We start from the raw sequence: 17,770 nt of genomic DNA, 5'->3' as shown, positions 1-17,770 counted from the left end.
CGTCATTCCGGATGATGACATCAAGGTGTCTCTCAAAAACATGCGTTTTCTGCTCAGGGTCGCCTTAATAAGCAACAGGCGTGTGCAGGAAGAGTAACTCACTTAGATAACTCACTCCTGCAGCTTTGTTTAAAAAAACAGCTATAGTTCTTTTTAGACAGATATTCAATGATAAGATGAGAAGCATTGCCCATGTCGTGTTCATCAGTAGTTGTTACAGGGCAAGTTGGTGCGAATGAATGTGCAAAAAGTACAGCGTTCCTTTCTTTTTTTTTTCACGGCCCAATGAAATGAGAATACCATGCCCTCGTAGTGCATGTGATGACAAGCAAGGATGCAAATAGAAACATTCCAAGCCCTGTGTGCCCTGTGCCAAATAGGGGTGATTAGAAAATTCCCCTCAGAAGGAGGCGCAGTCGCAGCAGAGGCTATTGTGAGCAGCATGGATCTACTAGAGCAGATGACAAATATTTGCCCCCGCGACACAACAATTATTGCGATCCACTGACTTTCCTTTGGTGCCTCCAGTCGTCTTGGTCGGATCGAGAGCTCCAAATAAATCAGCTTCCCCAAACAACGAAGAGGCCACCACTTATCAACTCCGACCAGCCGGTTTGCAATATATTCGTCGGGCGGTGCTCCTTACGCTTGCCAAACGGGGCGGCTTATCCATGGCAACCTGTGGTCGCCTGCAAATACTAACGCATCACAATGCGCACCGCATTTTCTGACAGCATGAAGACTGCACACCTCCCGCAATCAAAACAAAAACATGGCCGTTGAATTTTGTCACTCGACATGTATCAGCGCATAGCTCTGAACAAGGAACAGATCCGCCTAATAGGTAGTACTGGATGGCGTTGGTAGGTTGGGCATATTGTAGTCGCGTACGTTTTGTGGCCACATTTATTTATTTGCTAGTTCACTCTAGAAAAAACAAAACCATTGATAATTTAGGACTTGTGTCCTGTCTCCGTGCATATTTCAGTGTGCCGTTCTTTTCTCAAATTCTTGCAGCACAAATTTAAGTATTGCTTTAAGACGACACGACAGCGTTTTCTTCACGTGCATATATCCTGCAGCTTGCCTGCGCACAGTTCCCGCTAATTGCGTAGTTTCACAGTTGACCGGTCGGAAATGGCCCCTATTTATTTTCTTTTTGTTTTCCATCTCCACACCAGCACCTAAAGAGGCTGCTTGTGGCCGGAGTTGGAAGGCTGTAGCAGGCAGAGGGCGCCTTTCGACAATGTGATGACGCAGAAATGCAATAGCGGTAGCTCTCCGTGCTGCAAAATAATGCCTTTTGAAAGCCTCGTCACAAGTAGGAATTACGCAGGCCGTATGGCCAGTGCTATCAAAGCATTGAAACTGGAGAGGCTGAAAAACAATCCTGCACTTGTTCAAGGCAGCTAGAAAACTATGGGGCATTTCTGAACCTCTCAGCCTGTGCGCCGCGGCTCAGTTCCTAATTGTGACTTGCGTAGACCTAAACGTGAGGAAGCACTCACCTTTTCCCCATATGACGGCCCGGTCGTCGATGAAGACCTGGTCGTCTTTCACCGTCCGCCGGTCGCCGCTAACCACCACCTTCCACTCGGCGTGTGCCTTGCCCCTGAGCATTACCCGGATGGCTGTGAGAAAGAGAAAGCCCATTGTCAACATGCCATCCATTTGAAAATGTGCAACTCCTTCTATGCAGTGCGCTAGTATACGCATAACTGGTAGAACAAGTGGAACAGTTTACGTCAAACTTGCCACCAAGTCTGTAGGATAACGGGGTTTTCATCAGACCAAACTCATGTATATAAACAGCAAACACCAGGCCCCATAGCAAAATTTAGGTTAAACGCTGGAAGTTGCAACGTAGCCTCTCTCTCTCTATATATATATACTTCTGTCAAGCAAAGGACCAGGCAGGATTCCGTACAGGCTACTCAACAATAGACCATATTCACACTGTCAATCAGGTGATAGAGAAATGTGCGCAATATAACCAACCCTTATATATAGCTTTCATTGATTACGAGAAAGCGTTTGATTCTGTCGAAACCTGCGCAGTCATGGAGGCATTATGGAATCAGGGTGTAGACGAGCCGTATGTAAAAATACTGAAAGGTATTTATAGCGGCTCTACAGCCACCGCAGTCCTCCATAAGGAAAGCAACAAAATCCCAATAAAGAAAGGCGTCAGGCAGGGAGATACGATCTCTCCAATGCTATTCACAGCGTGTTTACAGGAGGTATTCAGAGACCTGGATTGGGAAGAATTGGGGATGAAAGTTAATGGAGTAACTTGCGACTCGCTGATGATATTGCCTTGCTTAGTAACTCAGGGGACCAATTGCAATGCATGCTCACTGACCTGGAGAGGCAAAGCAGAAGAGTGGGTCTAAAAATTAATCTGCACTAATCTAAAGTAATGTTTAACAGTCTCGGAAGAGAACAGCAATTTACAATAGGTAGCGAGGCACTTGAAGTGGTAAGGGAATACATCTACTTAGGGCAGGTAGTGACGGCGGATCCGGATCATGAGACGGAAATAATCAGGAGAGTAGGCATTCTCAGATCATGAACAGCAGGTTGCCATTATCCCTCAAGAGAAAAGTGTATAATAGCTGTGTCTTACCAGTACTTACCTACGGGGCAGAAACCTGGAGGCTTACGAAAAGGGTTCTACTTAAATTGAGGGCGACGCAACGAGCTATGGAAAGAAAAATGATGGGTGTAACGTTAAGGGATAAGAAGAGAGCAGATTGGGTGAGGGAACAAACGCGAGTTATTGACATCTTAGTTGAAATCAACAGAAAGAAATGGGCATGGGCAGGACATGTAATGAGGAGGGAAGATAACCGATGGTCATTAAGAGTTACACAATGGATTCCAAGGGGAAGGAAGCGTAGCAGAGGGCGGCAGAAAGTCAGGTGGGCGGATGAGATTAAGAAGTTTGCAGGGACAACATGGCCACAATTAGTACATGACCGGGCTTGTTGGAGAAGTATGGGGGAGGCCTTTGCCCTGCAGTGGGCGTAACCAGGCTGATGATTTACATATATTGTAAGGAAGACAACGAACATGCGCGCTGGGTCAGCAGCATCGGCAGCATCAAGCGCGCAGCAGAAGCTCGAGCTCGGGGACTGTGCTCGGTGCATCGTAGAACCGGCGGCCGCTGCGAACCCTAATAAACCTCCTTTATAATTGGTGGAGGTGCGGGGTAACGTTCCACTCTACCATCCTGGAACTCCGTTCTCGGACGCTACCCTCTGCCATGCCGGACGCCGACCAGCAGACTCTTCCATCGCCACCCGTCCCTTGCGCTGGCACCGTTCGCCAGCGGGAGCCTCCCATCTTCAGCGGAACCGACGACAACGACGTTGAAGAGTGGCTGTCGTCCTACGAACGGGTGAGCGTTCACAACAAATGGAACGACTCGGACAAGCTGGCTTACGTCTCATTCTACCTCGCGGGCGTGGCCAGTCTCTGGTTCAGAAATCATGAAAGGGATATCCGACGTGGTCGGTGCTCAAGACATCCATCACAGAAGTATTTGACCGACCCGCCGTCAGGAAACTCCGAGCCGAGCAGCGTTTGCGTACACGCGCACAGGACACGGGTGAGACATTCACCAGCTACATAGAAGACGTTCTCGATTTGTGCAGGCGCGTGAACGCTGCCATGACGGAAGCGGACAAGATCAAGCACGTCATGAAGGGAATCGACGATGACGCGTTCCAAATGCTTCTGGCCAAGGACCCGCGCACTGTTGGCGACGTCATCAGCTTGTTCCAGAGCTATGATGAATTGCGTAAGCAGCGAGCCCTGACAAGGCGACATCCCACGCCAAATGCGGCATCCCTCTGCAGCCTTACCACCGGCCCAGAACACGCCTCCCTGATAACGCAAATCAAGGATTTCGTTCGCGAAGAAGTCGCACGACAGCTATCTCTGGTGTCCGTCACTCAGGAGTCTGCCAGCACATTGCCGTCTCATATCCGTAACGTGATCCATGAAGAGGTCGCGGAAGCGCTGCCGGCTGTTCACCAGCAGGATGTCGTGACTACACCAGTCACTTATGCTACGGTTGCTGCAATGGCCCCTCGCAGTGTGCCCGTGCGTCGCTTCCAGCAGCCTGTGCACCGCCCTCCCCCTCCCGTCCCCTGGACCACCACTGCCGTCGCTAACCCGTGGCGTACGCCGGGCAATCGCCCTATATGCTTCGCATGTAGGTGTCCCGGTCATGTCGCAAGGTTCTGCCGCCGCCGATCGCAGGCGTTCGACGACGATCGCCGAACGCCCTATGTGCCGCCTGATGCAAATGCGCCTTACGAACCCTGCGGCCCACCTCCAGCTCGCTCCCCGACTGATCGCCGTCCTCGCTTCGAACGCCTCCGGTCACCCTCCCTACGTCGTCGATCGCTTTCCCCTATGCGTCGACGACCGGTCTCTAATGAAGAGGGAAACTAGACGACGCAGTTCCTGAGGCAAGAACTGCGCAAGTGTCGACATGCCGAAGTCCTCCTCCTTTACCTGCCAATGTCATTGATGTGTTTATCGAAGATCTCGCTACAGTCGCCCTAGTCGATACCGGTGCCGCTATTTCAGTTATGGATGCGGGATTTTGCCGTTCGCTTCGTAAAGTGACGACGTCTCTGTCCGGATTGTCGCTCCGAACGGCGAGAGCTCAACCCATTCGCCCTACCGCTGCTTGTACTGCCCGTGGACCATACAGGACGTTTTGTACACGATTGAATTCATAGTTCTTTCATCGTGCTCCGACGCCGTTATTCTAGGATGGGATTTTCTCTCACGCCACAACGCCATCATCAATCGCGCTCGGGCTGAGATTGAACTTTTCCACCTTGGTGACCTGGCCTCCGTCGATGCTCATCCTGCCGCTAAAATTGTCGTGAAAGAAGACACCTGTATTCCTCCGCGCTCTTCAGCATTCGTACCAGTCTTCTGTAGTATCATATCCGACGGGACGGTCTTCTTCATGCCCTCTCATCACTTTGTTAGCCGAAAAGCGCTTCCTTTGCCCTTTGCAGCTCTTGACCTTGCCGCCGGTGTCAGCACGATGCCCATTTACAATCATCTTTCATCGCCGCTATCACTGCTCCGCCGCGAATGCCTTGGTTACGTCGAGTCGGTCGATTCAACACGAATTGTCTCCGTCCTCGACGAAGCGCCTGCTACTACCGTCCATGAACTGAGTGCCCTCTCCGTACCCGACTGAACATGCACTGGTGTCTTCAGCCCATTCATCGCCGAAGATCTGCCGCATTCGCAGCGATCTCAACTTCTCGCCCTCCTTCAGCACTTCCGCCGTTCTTTCGACGTTGCGCAACCGTCTCTTGGCCGCACATCGACGGTCGAGCATTACATCGACACTGGCTCTCACTCACCGCTGCGACCAAGACCATATCGCGTGTCCGCGACGGAACGTCGCGTCATTGCAGACCAGGTCGATGACATGCTCCGTCGAGGCGTCATTCAACCTTCCCAAAGCCGATGGGCCTCTCCCGTGGTCCTCGTCACAAAGTAAGACGGTTCCATCCGCTTCTGTGTTGACTTTCGACGGTTGAACAAGATCACGCTGAAGGACGTCTACCCATTACCACGCATCGATGATGCTTTGGACTGTTTACAGGGAGCCGAGTTCTTTTCTTCGCTGGATTTGCGGTCAGGCTACTGGCAGGTTCCGATGGCAGAGGCCGATCGCCCGAAAACTGCCTTTGTTACACCAGACGGCTTGTATGAATTCACCGTCATGCCTTTCGGACTTTGCAACACTCCTGCTACGTTCGAAAGGATGATGGATAATGTTCTACGTGGCCTCAAATGGAAAATCTGTCTTTGCTATTTTGACGATATTGTGGTGTTCGCCCCTGATTTCGCAACGCATCTGCTCCGTCTCCAGCACGTACTCACTTGCGTGACCAACGCCGGGTTGCAACTTAACCTGAAGAAGTGTAGATTTGCTGTTCGTCAGCTCACAATTTTAGGCCATGTCGTGTCAAAGGAAGGCATTCGCCCGGATCCCGAGAAGCTACGTGCTGTTACTGCGTTCCCAAAACCTACCTCTATGAAAGAGCTACGCAGTTTTATCGGCCTCTGCTCTTACTTCCGACGATTCGTTCGAAACTTTGCGTCAATTATATCGCCTCTCACGCAGATCCTTGGTGGCGCTCGAGATCTCTCATCATGGTCTCCAGAGTGTGACGACGCCTTCGCCACCTTGCGCCGTCTTCTGACGACGCCACCCATTCTTCGCCATTTTGACCCTCAAGCACCAACCGAAATCCATACCGATGCAAGCGGTGTGGGCCTTGGTGCTGTGTTGGCACAGCGTCAACCTGGCCACACAGAATACGTGGTCGCATACGCGAGTCGCACGTTAACCAAGGTGGAAACCAATTACAGCGTTACAGAAAAGGAGTGTTTGGCCATTGTGTGGCCGCTTGGCAAGTTTCGCCCATATTTATACGGCCGATCATTTGACGTAGTGACCGACCGCCACGCACTATGTTGGCTGTCGACGCTCAAAGATCCATCCGGCCGTCTTGCCCGCTGGGCATTGCGAATCCAAGAATATGACATCCGCGTGGTTTACCGTTCCGGGCGAAAGCACTCCGCTGCTAACGCGCTATCCCGATCGCCGCTTCCCCCGAAGGCCCGTGACGACTCCGCCTGCGAGTGTACACTATCCTCTCTGGACGTTGACACTATCGCTGCTGCACAGCGTGATGATCCCTGGAATGCATCTCTGCTCGACCTTCTCTCGGATACATCGAAAGTTCCCGCGTCACGTACGCTTCGGCGCCAACTTCCTCATTTTGCGATTCGAGACCAGCTACTATATCGACGCAGCTATGCCCCAGAGGGACGCACCTGGTTACTCGTCATTCCGAGAATCTTGCGATCAGAGCTCTGCTCCTCGTTCCACGTCGACCCTCAGTGTGGCCATGCGGGAGTCTTCAAAACCTACGAAAGACTTCGCCACCGCTATTACTGGCGGGGAATGTACAATTTCGTTCGCACGTTCGTCCGCTCTTGTCGTGAGTGCCAACGCCGTAAAGCGCCACCACACAACTCCGCCGGTGAACTCCAGCCTCTGCAATGCCCATCCCGACCCTTTGATCGCGTGGGCATAGATCTCTACGGGCCACTTCCGTTGACTCCTACCGGCAACAGGTGGATAATCGTTGCGGTCGACCACTTAACCCGTTATGCGGAGACCGCTGCTCTGCCAAATGCTACAGCGCAAGAGGTCGCCAATTTCATACTTCACCGTTTTCTCCTTCGTCATGGAGGTCCACGTGAACGTGAAGCGACAGAGGCCGCGCCTTCTTATCTGAAGTCGTTGAACACCTGCTTGCTGAATGCGCTATTGTTCATCGTAAATGCACTGCTTATCACCCACAGACGAACGGTACCACGGAACGCTTTAATCGAACTCTTGGTGACATGCTCGCCATGTATGTTTCACCTGATCACTCTAATTGGGACCTGGTTCTTCCGTTTGTCACCTATGCCTACAACACCGCGACTCAGGCCACTACCGGATTCTCACCCTTTTACCTTCTTTACGGCCGTCATCCTTCGCACACAATCGACACTATTCTGCCCTACCGGCCAGACCCATCCGAATGCCTGCCGATCTCGGAAGCCGCCAGACACGCCGAGGAATGTCGCCAGCTGGCCCGCCGATTCACCTCGGACGACCAGAACCGTCAAAAGGCCCTTCACGATGCCCAGAACTCGACTCCCACTTTTCTCCCGGGCGCTCTCGTCTGGTTGTTAGTGCCACACCGCATGCCTGGGCTCGCTTCAAAACTCCTTCCGAAGTACGACGTGCCATACCGCGTTCTCGAGAGAACATCACCCGTGAATTACCTGATTGAGCCGCTAACGCCGCCGTCCGACATGCGGCGTCGTAACCGCGAAGTCATTCACGTTCAGCGTCTCAAGCCGTATCACGATTCTACCGTCCTGCCAGAAACCTAAGTCACCAGGATGGCTCCTTCATTTCCGCAGGGCCATTGTAAGGAAGATAACGAACATGCGCGCTGGGTCAGCAGCATCGGCAGCATCAAGCGCGCAGCAGAAGCTCGAGCTCGGGGACTGTGCTCGGTGCATCGTAGAACCGGCGGCCGCTGCGAACCTTAATAAACCTTCTTTATAATATATATATATATATATATATATATATATATATATATATATATATATATATATATATATATATATATATACATTTAAGAGATTCTTGTACGGCATCGATAATACACATTTTATCGATGCTGTACCACAGTCTCTTATCCAGGTACCCAAATACCGGTCGCGAAACCTGGGTAACTGCAGAATGAGGCGCGTATGCGCCATTCTCGGATCTTGGATCGCGAAACCACAGTAACTGGCTGATCGAGAAAAGAATTATTGAGCCACGGCGAAGAAATGCATTCAGCGCACTCTGTGAGAGACCACCCGCAGGAAAGCCGAGCCAAGGTGTGGAGCTCGCACTGCATAAAGCGGGGCAGCAGGAAATATTTCTGAGGTTCCGTGTTGATGTATGATAGCCTCTAGCGCCTTTGTAGATTGTTTCAAACAGTCTTGCAGCCAGACGGTGTTGGATGTCGGTGTTGGGATTCAGGGATCGTCCCTAATTATGATCTCCGTGACAAGACGGGATGCCGTTCGACTGAAAAGTAGGGTGGCTGGAAAACATTTAATTACCGCTTTGTCTAAACTTGTAGCAAACTGGTGCAATAGATTGTCCATGGGCTAATGCATGAAGAGGACATCATGCTACTAGATGAAATTGCAGGGATATATAGTCATTTGCTAAATGCCTGAGAAAGAGGCAACGAGTGTGGTACTGAATTTTAGCACAAAATAAATCGGAGATTATGTTCTTTAATAGGGAAGTGAGGAATGAACTGCTGGCATTTTAAGAAGAACTGCGGTCACTCAGAGTTATAGAAAACCGGAACGCTGCTCAAATAAAGCATACACAGATAAAGCATTTCAGGGCTGCAATAACCAACGCTTGGCACGAGGAGTTTTGATATGATTAATGGTACCAGCGTTAGGGTTTGCAGATCGAATACTCTGTAAAATTATAGATCTTGTAGGCGACGGAGTATATTCAAAGAACCGTGAGCTAGTCGGCACTGCCTGCATGCCTGCGGCAAAGCCACAGATAATGACAAATAGGCACCGTGTTACATCGGTTAGCCCTCAATTGGAGTCAGGGAAGCGCTGAAAAATCTTTGTTTTCAGGCATTCCTGCATAACATGAACGTGAAAAATAACCTGTAGCGCACATGTTCTTGAAGGGCACCAACAGTTTGGCCAAATTGCCTGAATGCACGCATCCTCCCTATCTCGCTCTTTTTTTTTTTGCTCTAAAAATGTTTTCTGCTTCTCCAGAAGCACTGCCAATTCATCACAAATATGGAAACTTCGAAAGCGTCGGCACAAAAAAGAGCAAGAGTCAAGATGCAGTGCGGGCAAGACTTACCAAGAGCGCTCTTGAGGCCCAACGTAGCAACAGCTCATTTACGAGATTTGAGCGGCAACATTAGAGTTCGTATCCTCGATATGTTTAACAATCACAACGAAAGGCTGCTGAGTGCCGGGTATCATCTGCACGTCCTCATTTTGGTCGCACAGGGCCTTCTTAAAAACATGCGCCCAAAGTCGCAAACAGATGAAGCCCGTACACAGCGTAGGCAAAGGGTAGCTTTGATATCTTAGATTCTCATGGTATCACACAATCTCAAAAAAGTGCCCCAGCGCTACGACATAAAATACGTGCTCTCTAGCCCGAACAAGCTGTCGAAGCTTTGTAGAATGACCAACCCGGATGCAACCCAGCAAAGTGAATGCAGTATCAAGCACAAGCAGCGTTTCATTGTATGTGCAGAAGGTGCAGTTTGTGAAGTTCCTTTCAGGTGCGGAAATGTGTGCAGTGGCCAAACTTGGACATGTGCTAGCGGTAGATTAAGGGAGCATGCGATTAACATTAAACATTCGCATGAGAAAAACGATTTTGAAGTTTTTCTGGCAAGTCACTGTCTGACTTGCAAGGAGTGTTCGCCTGAGTTTGCAAAAACTTTCGTTATTAAGAAAAAGCACGTGTGACACGGGAAACTGCAGATTCTGAACGGATTTCTAGATTCTGGGAAGGGCGTGTCAGCTCTCAGACAAAGAGCTGGCATATTTACGCATGCGCACATGATTATCCCATGCTCAGACAGCATTTGTATATTTACGGATCATTCACAATAAAATTTGTTTTATGTCAGCTCTCGTCCTTGTCGTCTCGTCTCCATCCGTGTATTTCCTTTTTTTCCTCTTCCGCCTTTTCACAATACCGTATGTACCAACACGCCCAATCCGTCGAGCAACTAGCATGAGTTTCGCAGACCAAATTTTCTCCTACAAATTGAGTTAGGAAGGAGGATCCTCCACTTCTACAACCTGTTCCTTGAACAACAGCAAAATGTTCGTGGCAAATACCTATTCAAATCAAACACGCGTATTTTTACCTCAGCACAATATACTACAACATAGACAACAAAATACGCTGATTCAGCGCATTGTGTTGTTGTTTTTTTTTCACTCCTCCCATCGCCGACGCTTTTTCGCCACAATGAAGGTAAACCAGTTGGCCCGATTTAGAACCCTTGTCCAGATTTCTTCGCTGGTAGCGTTTGGGCTGTGATCGCTCGTTCTTCTAAACAAGGAAACTTCAACGCAACCAAAAACAACGGGCCGCGACACGCTGCTGCGGTCCAAGAGAAACGTTGCTTACCTCTCAATTTGAAGTTCTCCACGGTGTTGACAATAATATGGCCCGCGAGTGTCTCGCCAGCGTAGTACATTTCCTTCTCTAGACGAATGTCGAACTCTCGGATGTAGTCCATGGTTCCCAATCTGAAATCAGTAAACAGAATAAACATTGTGTACAACTCCCAAATGCTTCAATTATGTATCGATGAATGAGAATCGAAGTAGGACTAGCAGCATCAAAAGAAAACTTAAAGGGCGCCCCGCCAGGTCTGGCCATTTTTAGCTGACAAGCGCAGGGATACAATGCGGCCAACGATCGTGTTTGCAAACAATTACATGGCTACGCGCCGCGGAAAGGCCTGAAATTTCAATCCAAACGTCGTTTCCCTCTTCCTTCGCGGCGAATTCGCCCGGAGAGGGACAGTGACGTAGTCAGGCTCCTGCGCCCACATAATCGTGTCCGCAGTGTGACATTGCTCGTAGTGACACGTGACTTCGAGAATTATTCAAGACAGCATCTGTTGTTTGTGCGAGTATCTGTTGTTTGAATTGACGAATTGAAGCTTAGAGAAATAATAAAACACATAAACGTAATGTCTGCGTCTTTCTTTAAGTCATTTCAGTCATTAGTCATTACTGGTTGTTACTAAGAATTTTTAGTCATTTCTAATCAATTGTAGTCATTACAATTCGCCGTTAGACATTGGTCATTTCGTAGTCATTGGTGGTCATTACACGTCATTTCAGTCATTATTAGTCATTAGTGATCGTTACTAAGCATCTTTAGTCATTTCTATTCAGTTGTAGTCGTTGGAAGTTGTAGACACATAGTGGTCATTTCATAGTCATTACTTGTCATTACAAGTTATTTTAGTCGTCGTTAGTCATTACTGCTCACTAGTAAGCATATTTAGTCACTGGCAATCAATTGTGGTCATTACAAGCCATCGTTAGACATATTAGTCATTTCTTAGTCATTATTAGTCATTACCAGTCATTATTCGTCATTTTAGTCATTACTACTAATTACTAGACATTTCTGGTCATTTCTAATCAACTGTGGTCATTACAAGCCGTCGTTAAACATATTGGTCATTTCGGTGTTATTAATAGTCATTACAAGTCATTAGTAGTCATTATTAGTCAATAATAGTCATTATTAACATCTACCAATGTCTATTATAACGTTATCATTCACTAAATGTCACTATCAATCACTTTTCATCCTTTAATATGTGTTTAATCTGTGTTCATATGGCGTGATGACGCTTCGGCGGACACTCCGGCGGTCAGGTCTACTGACACAAACTTCACCATGAGCCTCGAAAGGCTTTCGCCTTAAAATGTGCCGGAAGCCACCAGTTGTTTCCGTTTGTACCGGTGCATCAAAGGACAGCAACACGATGTGCATGTCACTCATCTCGCCATGCGGGCTGAGTGACGGAGGCTTCTTTCGCGATGCGCCATTGTGTATCACTGCGCAAAGTAGGCAAACCGGAGCAGACGCGTCTAAACAGGTTCGCTTTGCCAGCGTGCTGGAAAGCATAACCCAAGCTTGATGTTCGTTATCAGAGCGCGAGGCCAGCCGCAGGCCACCTGAATGACCGAAATTTACTTTTTTTAGTTCGTTAGCAGTGGAAGTGGCAACATGGAAAAAATGTGCGCTTAAAATGTGGGAAACTGGTCACGTGAGACAAACCACGTGAGACAAATAGAGAGGGAATGAGGGAGCTTAGAAGAGCGTGCATGTGTACGTGTATACTATAGTGGCACGTACATTTCGGGCTTTGCAGCTGTGACCCTCAAGTAAGGAGTGTTATCACGTTTGAACTCGCCCAAACCTACCTCGATACCAGCTTCGCAGGTTGGATGGGCTCATCGTATCAAGCAGGGTCATATTCCACGATAGTTCTGCGCATGCTCCTTGACAGTCTCGAAATACTGGCGACGCCTAATTGATGTGCTCTGTTCGACGACCACGGCCAGTGCTTGCATGTTGCTGCAGCCCCACTAGTCATTTTGGTTATTCGAGGCCCAGGTTCGCCTCAAAAAACGTCTGGTCGTACGCTTGCCTTGGTGTTTAACCGCGGTGGACGCAATTCGTGACATCGGGTTGAAGTGCTGGGTGTGCGCCGTGCTCCTGCGGACGGTCATAACACCAGTCCGCATCGACTAGAAGACGACCAGGGAAGAAGCAACAGGCAGCGTGGACTACACCCCCCCCCCTCCCCGAGCACGGCCCCCTCTCAGAGCATTACGCGCCCTACAAAGGCCCTCATGACAGTCAAGATGAGTGAACCTCTGACACCCACAGCCATCGTACTGAGACAACCACGTGAGTCGCCAACCTTCCGTGGAACACCACTGGCTCGAACAATTAAAAGGCGAAGCCACTGAAACAAGTGCGACGACGGCACGAAGTTGCGGCACGTTTACTTTGCGGTGGAGGATCCGGCACGTACTTGGTTCGTAAACCAAAATCCCAGCTGAGGATTTAGGAAAACTTCAAGTGCGGCCTCCTCCGGACGTTTACGAATGTCGTCCTCAAGGAAAAAGCTCAATCACTACTTCAAACACCATTCCGACATACTAATAGAAGAGCTTCCATCTTCATGGAAGAAATGCATCTTTATGGTCGAGCAGATTCAGACAGTTCTTGTCCTCAGGTTTCTGCAATGAGCGACGTTATCAGACAATAAGTTCAACAGGCGCTGGGGGCGGGGCGACCAGGCCATCTGAACCGGGAACCTGATTTCGCATCTCGGGCGCCGCAGGCCTCCGCTGCGAAGAACCAAGTGCGTCCAATCAGACCAACTCACGGACAAATGACTGACCGCCTGCAACTGAAGGGATAGCCTCGCGAAAATCCGACGTCACGAGGACCGCGACTGGCGCCCTCTGTTTTCACTGCAGCGAACCGGGCCACGTATACAGCGGCTGCTACTATGGTAACCTCGGAATATGTGGGTTCTGCTTCGCCCCGTCCTGTACACGTAGGAGCTTCACGGTGAATGTCCCCGAATCCCGATTAAGAATGTGAAGACAGCAACTGATGGAGGTGCGGTTGCTGCACGCCGCACTGCTGAAGAACACCGCGGCGTCCTTGGTGGGTGAATCTATCTGCAGAGAACGCACAAAATGTGCCAACGGCGCGACAGCACAATCTGGATGCAACAGAAGAGACCGAGCTATGTCTCAGCAGTTATTTCTGACAGAGTCACGTCAGAAAACCACGACGTATCTGCGGTGCCAGCACAATATACACGGACCTAACAGAGAAGATTACCCACCGGAAGAATGTATTTGCGTTGATTGACATTGCAGCTCATTTCTCCCTCGTGAGGGGAGTGTTCGCCGCTGAAATAAAGTCATCACTGCATCGGACGGCCCGCAGATACGAACAGCAGGCGGTCACGTAGTGACGCCAAAGGGACAATGTGCGTCTCGGGTTGCAATGTGAGAACACATATACTCTACCGTTTTCATCTTTCTATCCCAATGCTCCCGGGACATCATCCTCAGCATTGACTTCTTTTCGGCGAACACAGTCATTAATCTTTTTTCTAAGACACAATAACCATTTCAGTTTTCCGTTTATTGGGCACTCTTTTTCAGACAATGGCATGTTAAAATATAATGTTCCACTATTCGTATGCACAGCCAGTGGCACCCACGATGATAATGGAAGAGAGAGTAGTCTAGAGGAATTCGAAATCCCACAGGTAACGCCGGAAGAAGTAAAGAAAGCCTTGGGAGCTATGCAAAGGGGGGCGGCAGCTGGGGAGGATCAGTTAACAGCAGATTTGTTGAAGGATGATGGGCAGATTGTTCTAGAAAAACTGGCCACCCTGTATACGCAATGCCTGATGACTTCGAGCGTACCGGAATCTTGGAAAAACGCTAACATGATACTGATCCATGAGAAAGGGGACTCCAAAGACTTGAAAAATTATAGACCGATCAGCTTACAGTCCGTTGCCTCCAAAGTATTTACTAAGGTAATTGCACATATAATCAGGAACACCTTAGACTTCTGACAAGCAAGGGACCAGGCAGGATTCCGTAAAGGCTACTCAACAATAGATCATATTCACACTATCAATCATGTGATAGAGAAATGTGCGGAATATAACCAACTCTTATATATAGCTTACATTGATTACGAGAAAGCGTTTGATTCTGTCGAAACCTCAGCAGTCATGGAGGCATTGCGGAATCAGGTTGTAGACGAGCCGTATGTGAAAATACTGAAAAATATCTATAGCGGCTCCGCAGCCACCGTAGTCCTCCATAAAGAAAACAACAAAATCCCAATAAAGAAAGGCGTCAGGCAGGGAGATACGATCTCTCCAATGCTATTCACAGCCTGTTTACAAGAGGTATTCAGAGACCTGGATTGGGGAGAATTGGGGATAAGCGTTAATGGAGAATACCTTAGTAACTTGCGATTCGCTGATGATATTGCCTTGCTTAGTAACTGCAAGGCCAACTGCAATGCATGCTCACTGACTTGGAGAGGCAAAGCCGAAGGGTGGGTCTAAAAATAATCTGCAGAAAACTAAAGTAATGTTTAACAGTCTCGGAAGAGAACAGCAGTTTACGATAGGTAGTGAGGCACTGGAAGTGGTAAGGGAAAATACATCTACTTAGGACATGAAGTGACTGCGGATCCGGATCATGAGACTGAAATAACCAGAAGTGTAAGAATGGGCTGGGGGGCGTTTGGCAGGCATTCTAAGATCTTGAACAGCAGGCTGCCATTATCCCTGAAGATAAAAGTTTATAACAGCTGTGTCTTACCAGTACTCATGTACGGGGCAGAAACCTGGGGGCTTACGAAAAGGGTTCTACTTAAATTGAGCACGACGCAACGAGCCATGGAAAGAAGAATGATAGGTGTAACGTTAAGGAATGAGAGAAGAGCAGATTGGGTGAGGGAACAAACACGAGTTAATGATGTCTTATTTGAAATCAAGAAAAAGAAATGGGCATAGGCAGGACACGTAATGAGGAGGGAAAATAACCGATGGTCATTAAGGGTTACGGACTGGATTCCAAGGGGAGGGAAGCGCAGCAGGGGACTGCAGAAAGTTAGGTGGGTGGATAAGATTAAGAAGTTTGCAGGGACAACATGGCCACAATTAGTACATGACTGGGGTAGTTGGAGAAGTATGGGAGAGGCCTTTGCCCTGCAGTGGGCGTAACCAGGCTGATGATGATGATGATGATAATGATGATACTTAAACAACGATAATGGTTACGCAAGAGAGCAGCAATAAAATGAGAGTGAAAAATATTCAAGGACAGGAATTAAAAGCTACGGAAATAGTAGCTTGACGGCATTGTTGGCCCTGATATTTTAGAGCGGTTTGTCAGCAGACAGAGAAATAAAGTACATGTACACAAAAAGAGAAATCAGTAAACAACGTAAGCAATAAACAGCAAAAGAAAAACACAAGCATGTATAAAAATATGCCACATATTGGGGGAAAACACACGCACGCACACACACACACATACACACACACACACACACACACACACACACACACACACACACACATATATATATATATATATATATATATATATATATATATATATATATATATACCCACACAAAAAACTTCGCTGTAATAATTGAGTGCATACCGCGGTGCTACATGGCATCCCTAATTAAATTCTTTCCTTGTTCTTGTATCAGCGGTAATACGCTTGCTTTAGAAGAGTTAACTGCTGGGCTAGTTGGTGATCTTGCATACTGAGAAGATTTCTCGCCAAAAAACACAACGTCGTCTTTCTTGTCGTCTTTCTTGTGTGTGTTGTGTTTTTTGGCGCAAAATCTTCTCAGTATACGCTTGCTGTTTAAAGAATTTTAAAAATTTGCCATAATGTACCAGAGACATTTTAAATTGCAGCCTGTTCATGAAAAAGGTACTTACCATGTGCCTCTTTGCCTGATGTTATGTTATTTTCGGTTATTTTCTTAGTTGGCATGGTGTGAGAAATTAGTTGCTTTTATTTTTCAGACCATGCTTGTATTTAACGAACAGGTCAGAATTGTATAGCTGTTCCATTGGAAGCCCGTTTTGAATAAGCTAAATGTATGAGCATCGTGTGTGACAGCTGCAATATGTCGGATTGACTTTTTTTGTAGCATGAGCAACGTTAATTCGGTATTTTGCGTGGTGTTCCCCGGCGAAGGCTAAAATAATTCAAATGTGATTTAAAAAAGGCACTATAAATGGGTAATTTGATTTTGGGTGTGACCATAACTCGCAATTCTTGAAAGTACACCACATGCCTTGGCAACTTTCTTGGAAACATCATGTACATGGAAATCCCAGCTTAAATCTTCACTGAGCGTAATCCCCAATATTTCAATATATTTCGCTATCGCAGTATTCTGGTCACCGAGGTATAAGTCTAAGCTATGATGAATTTTTTTGAGAGTTGATTTCAGTGGGAGAGCCTTCGTTTTTTTAGCAATAATAACCAGAGAATTCGCCCTACTTCAATAAAGTAATCTTTCTAGCATATCTTCAGCTAGTACTCCGAGATGAAATATATCATCGGATTGAAAAAACAAGCTTCTATCATCGGTTTAAACTGAAAATTGCGCACTCTGACTAACTCGTACTATATCGTTTACGTAGACGTTTACGTAGAATAACACGGCGCCTAACACACTGCCCTGTGGAACGCAAGTACACGTTTCTAATATAGAGGAGCTTTCGTCTCTCATGATCACACACTGTTTTCTGAGTTCTAGGTAAGATTTTATTAGCCTTAGGGCAACACCATGGAAACCGTAGTGCTCAAGTTTAGTAAACAGAGTTTCATGACGTATTCCATCAAACGCCATTGAAAAATATGTATACCCAATGTCAGCATTTTTTCTTGAAAACCCATTTAGCATAATATCTTTTTGTGGTAATAAGGCGTATTCAGTTGATAAGCCTTGTCGAAAACCAAATTG

The 17,770-nt window shown here is 47.8% G+C and overlaps 1 protein-coding gene across 1 annotated transcript in view; it reads right to left on the bottom strand.

Annotated features, from left to right (window-relative positions):
• The window catches only part of LOC135912601 (arrestin domain-containing protein 3-like), a 216,617-nt gene that overhangs the window by 39,910 nt on the left and 158,937 nt on the right, over positions 1 to 17,770 (bottom strand). Inside the window, exons 2-3 of the mRNA XM_065445098.1 lie at positions 10,814 to 10,935; positions 1,509 to 1,631 (exon numbers count right to left, since the gene is read on the bottom strand). Of these exons, the coding sequence (XP_065301170.1) occupies positions 1,509 to 1,631; positions 10,814 to 10,925 (235 nt within the window). The 5' untranslated portion in view covers positions 10,926 to 10,935. The remainder of the gene's footprint in view (positions 1 to 1,508; positions 1,632 to 10,813; positions 10,936 to 17,770) is intronic.

This window comes from Dermacentor albipictus, chromosome 9, assembly GCF_038994185.2.
Source record: "Dermacentor albipictus isolate Rhodes 1998 colony chromosome 9, USDA_Dalb.pri_finalv2, whole genome shotgun sequence".
Lineage (NCBI taxonomy): Eukaryota > Metazoa > Arthropoda > Arachnida > Ixodida > Ixodidae > Dermacentor > Dermacentor albipictus.
This window is presented reverse-complemented; position numbering and strand designations above follow the sequence as displayed.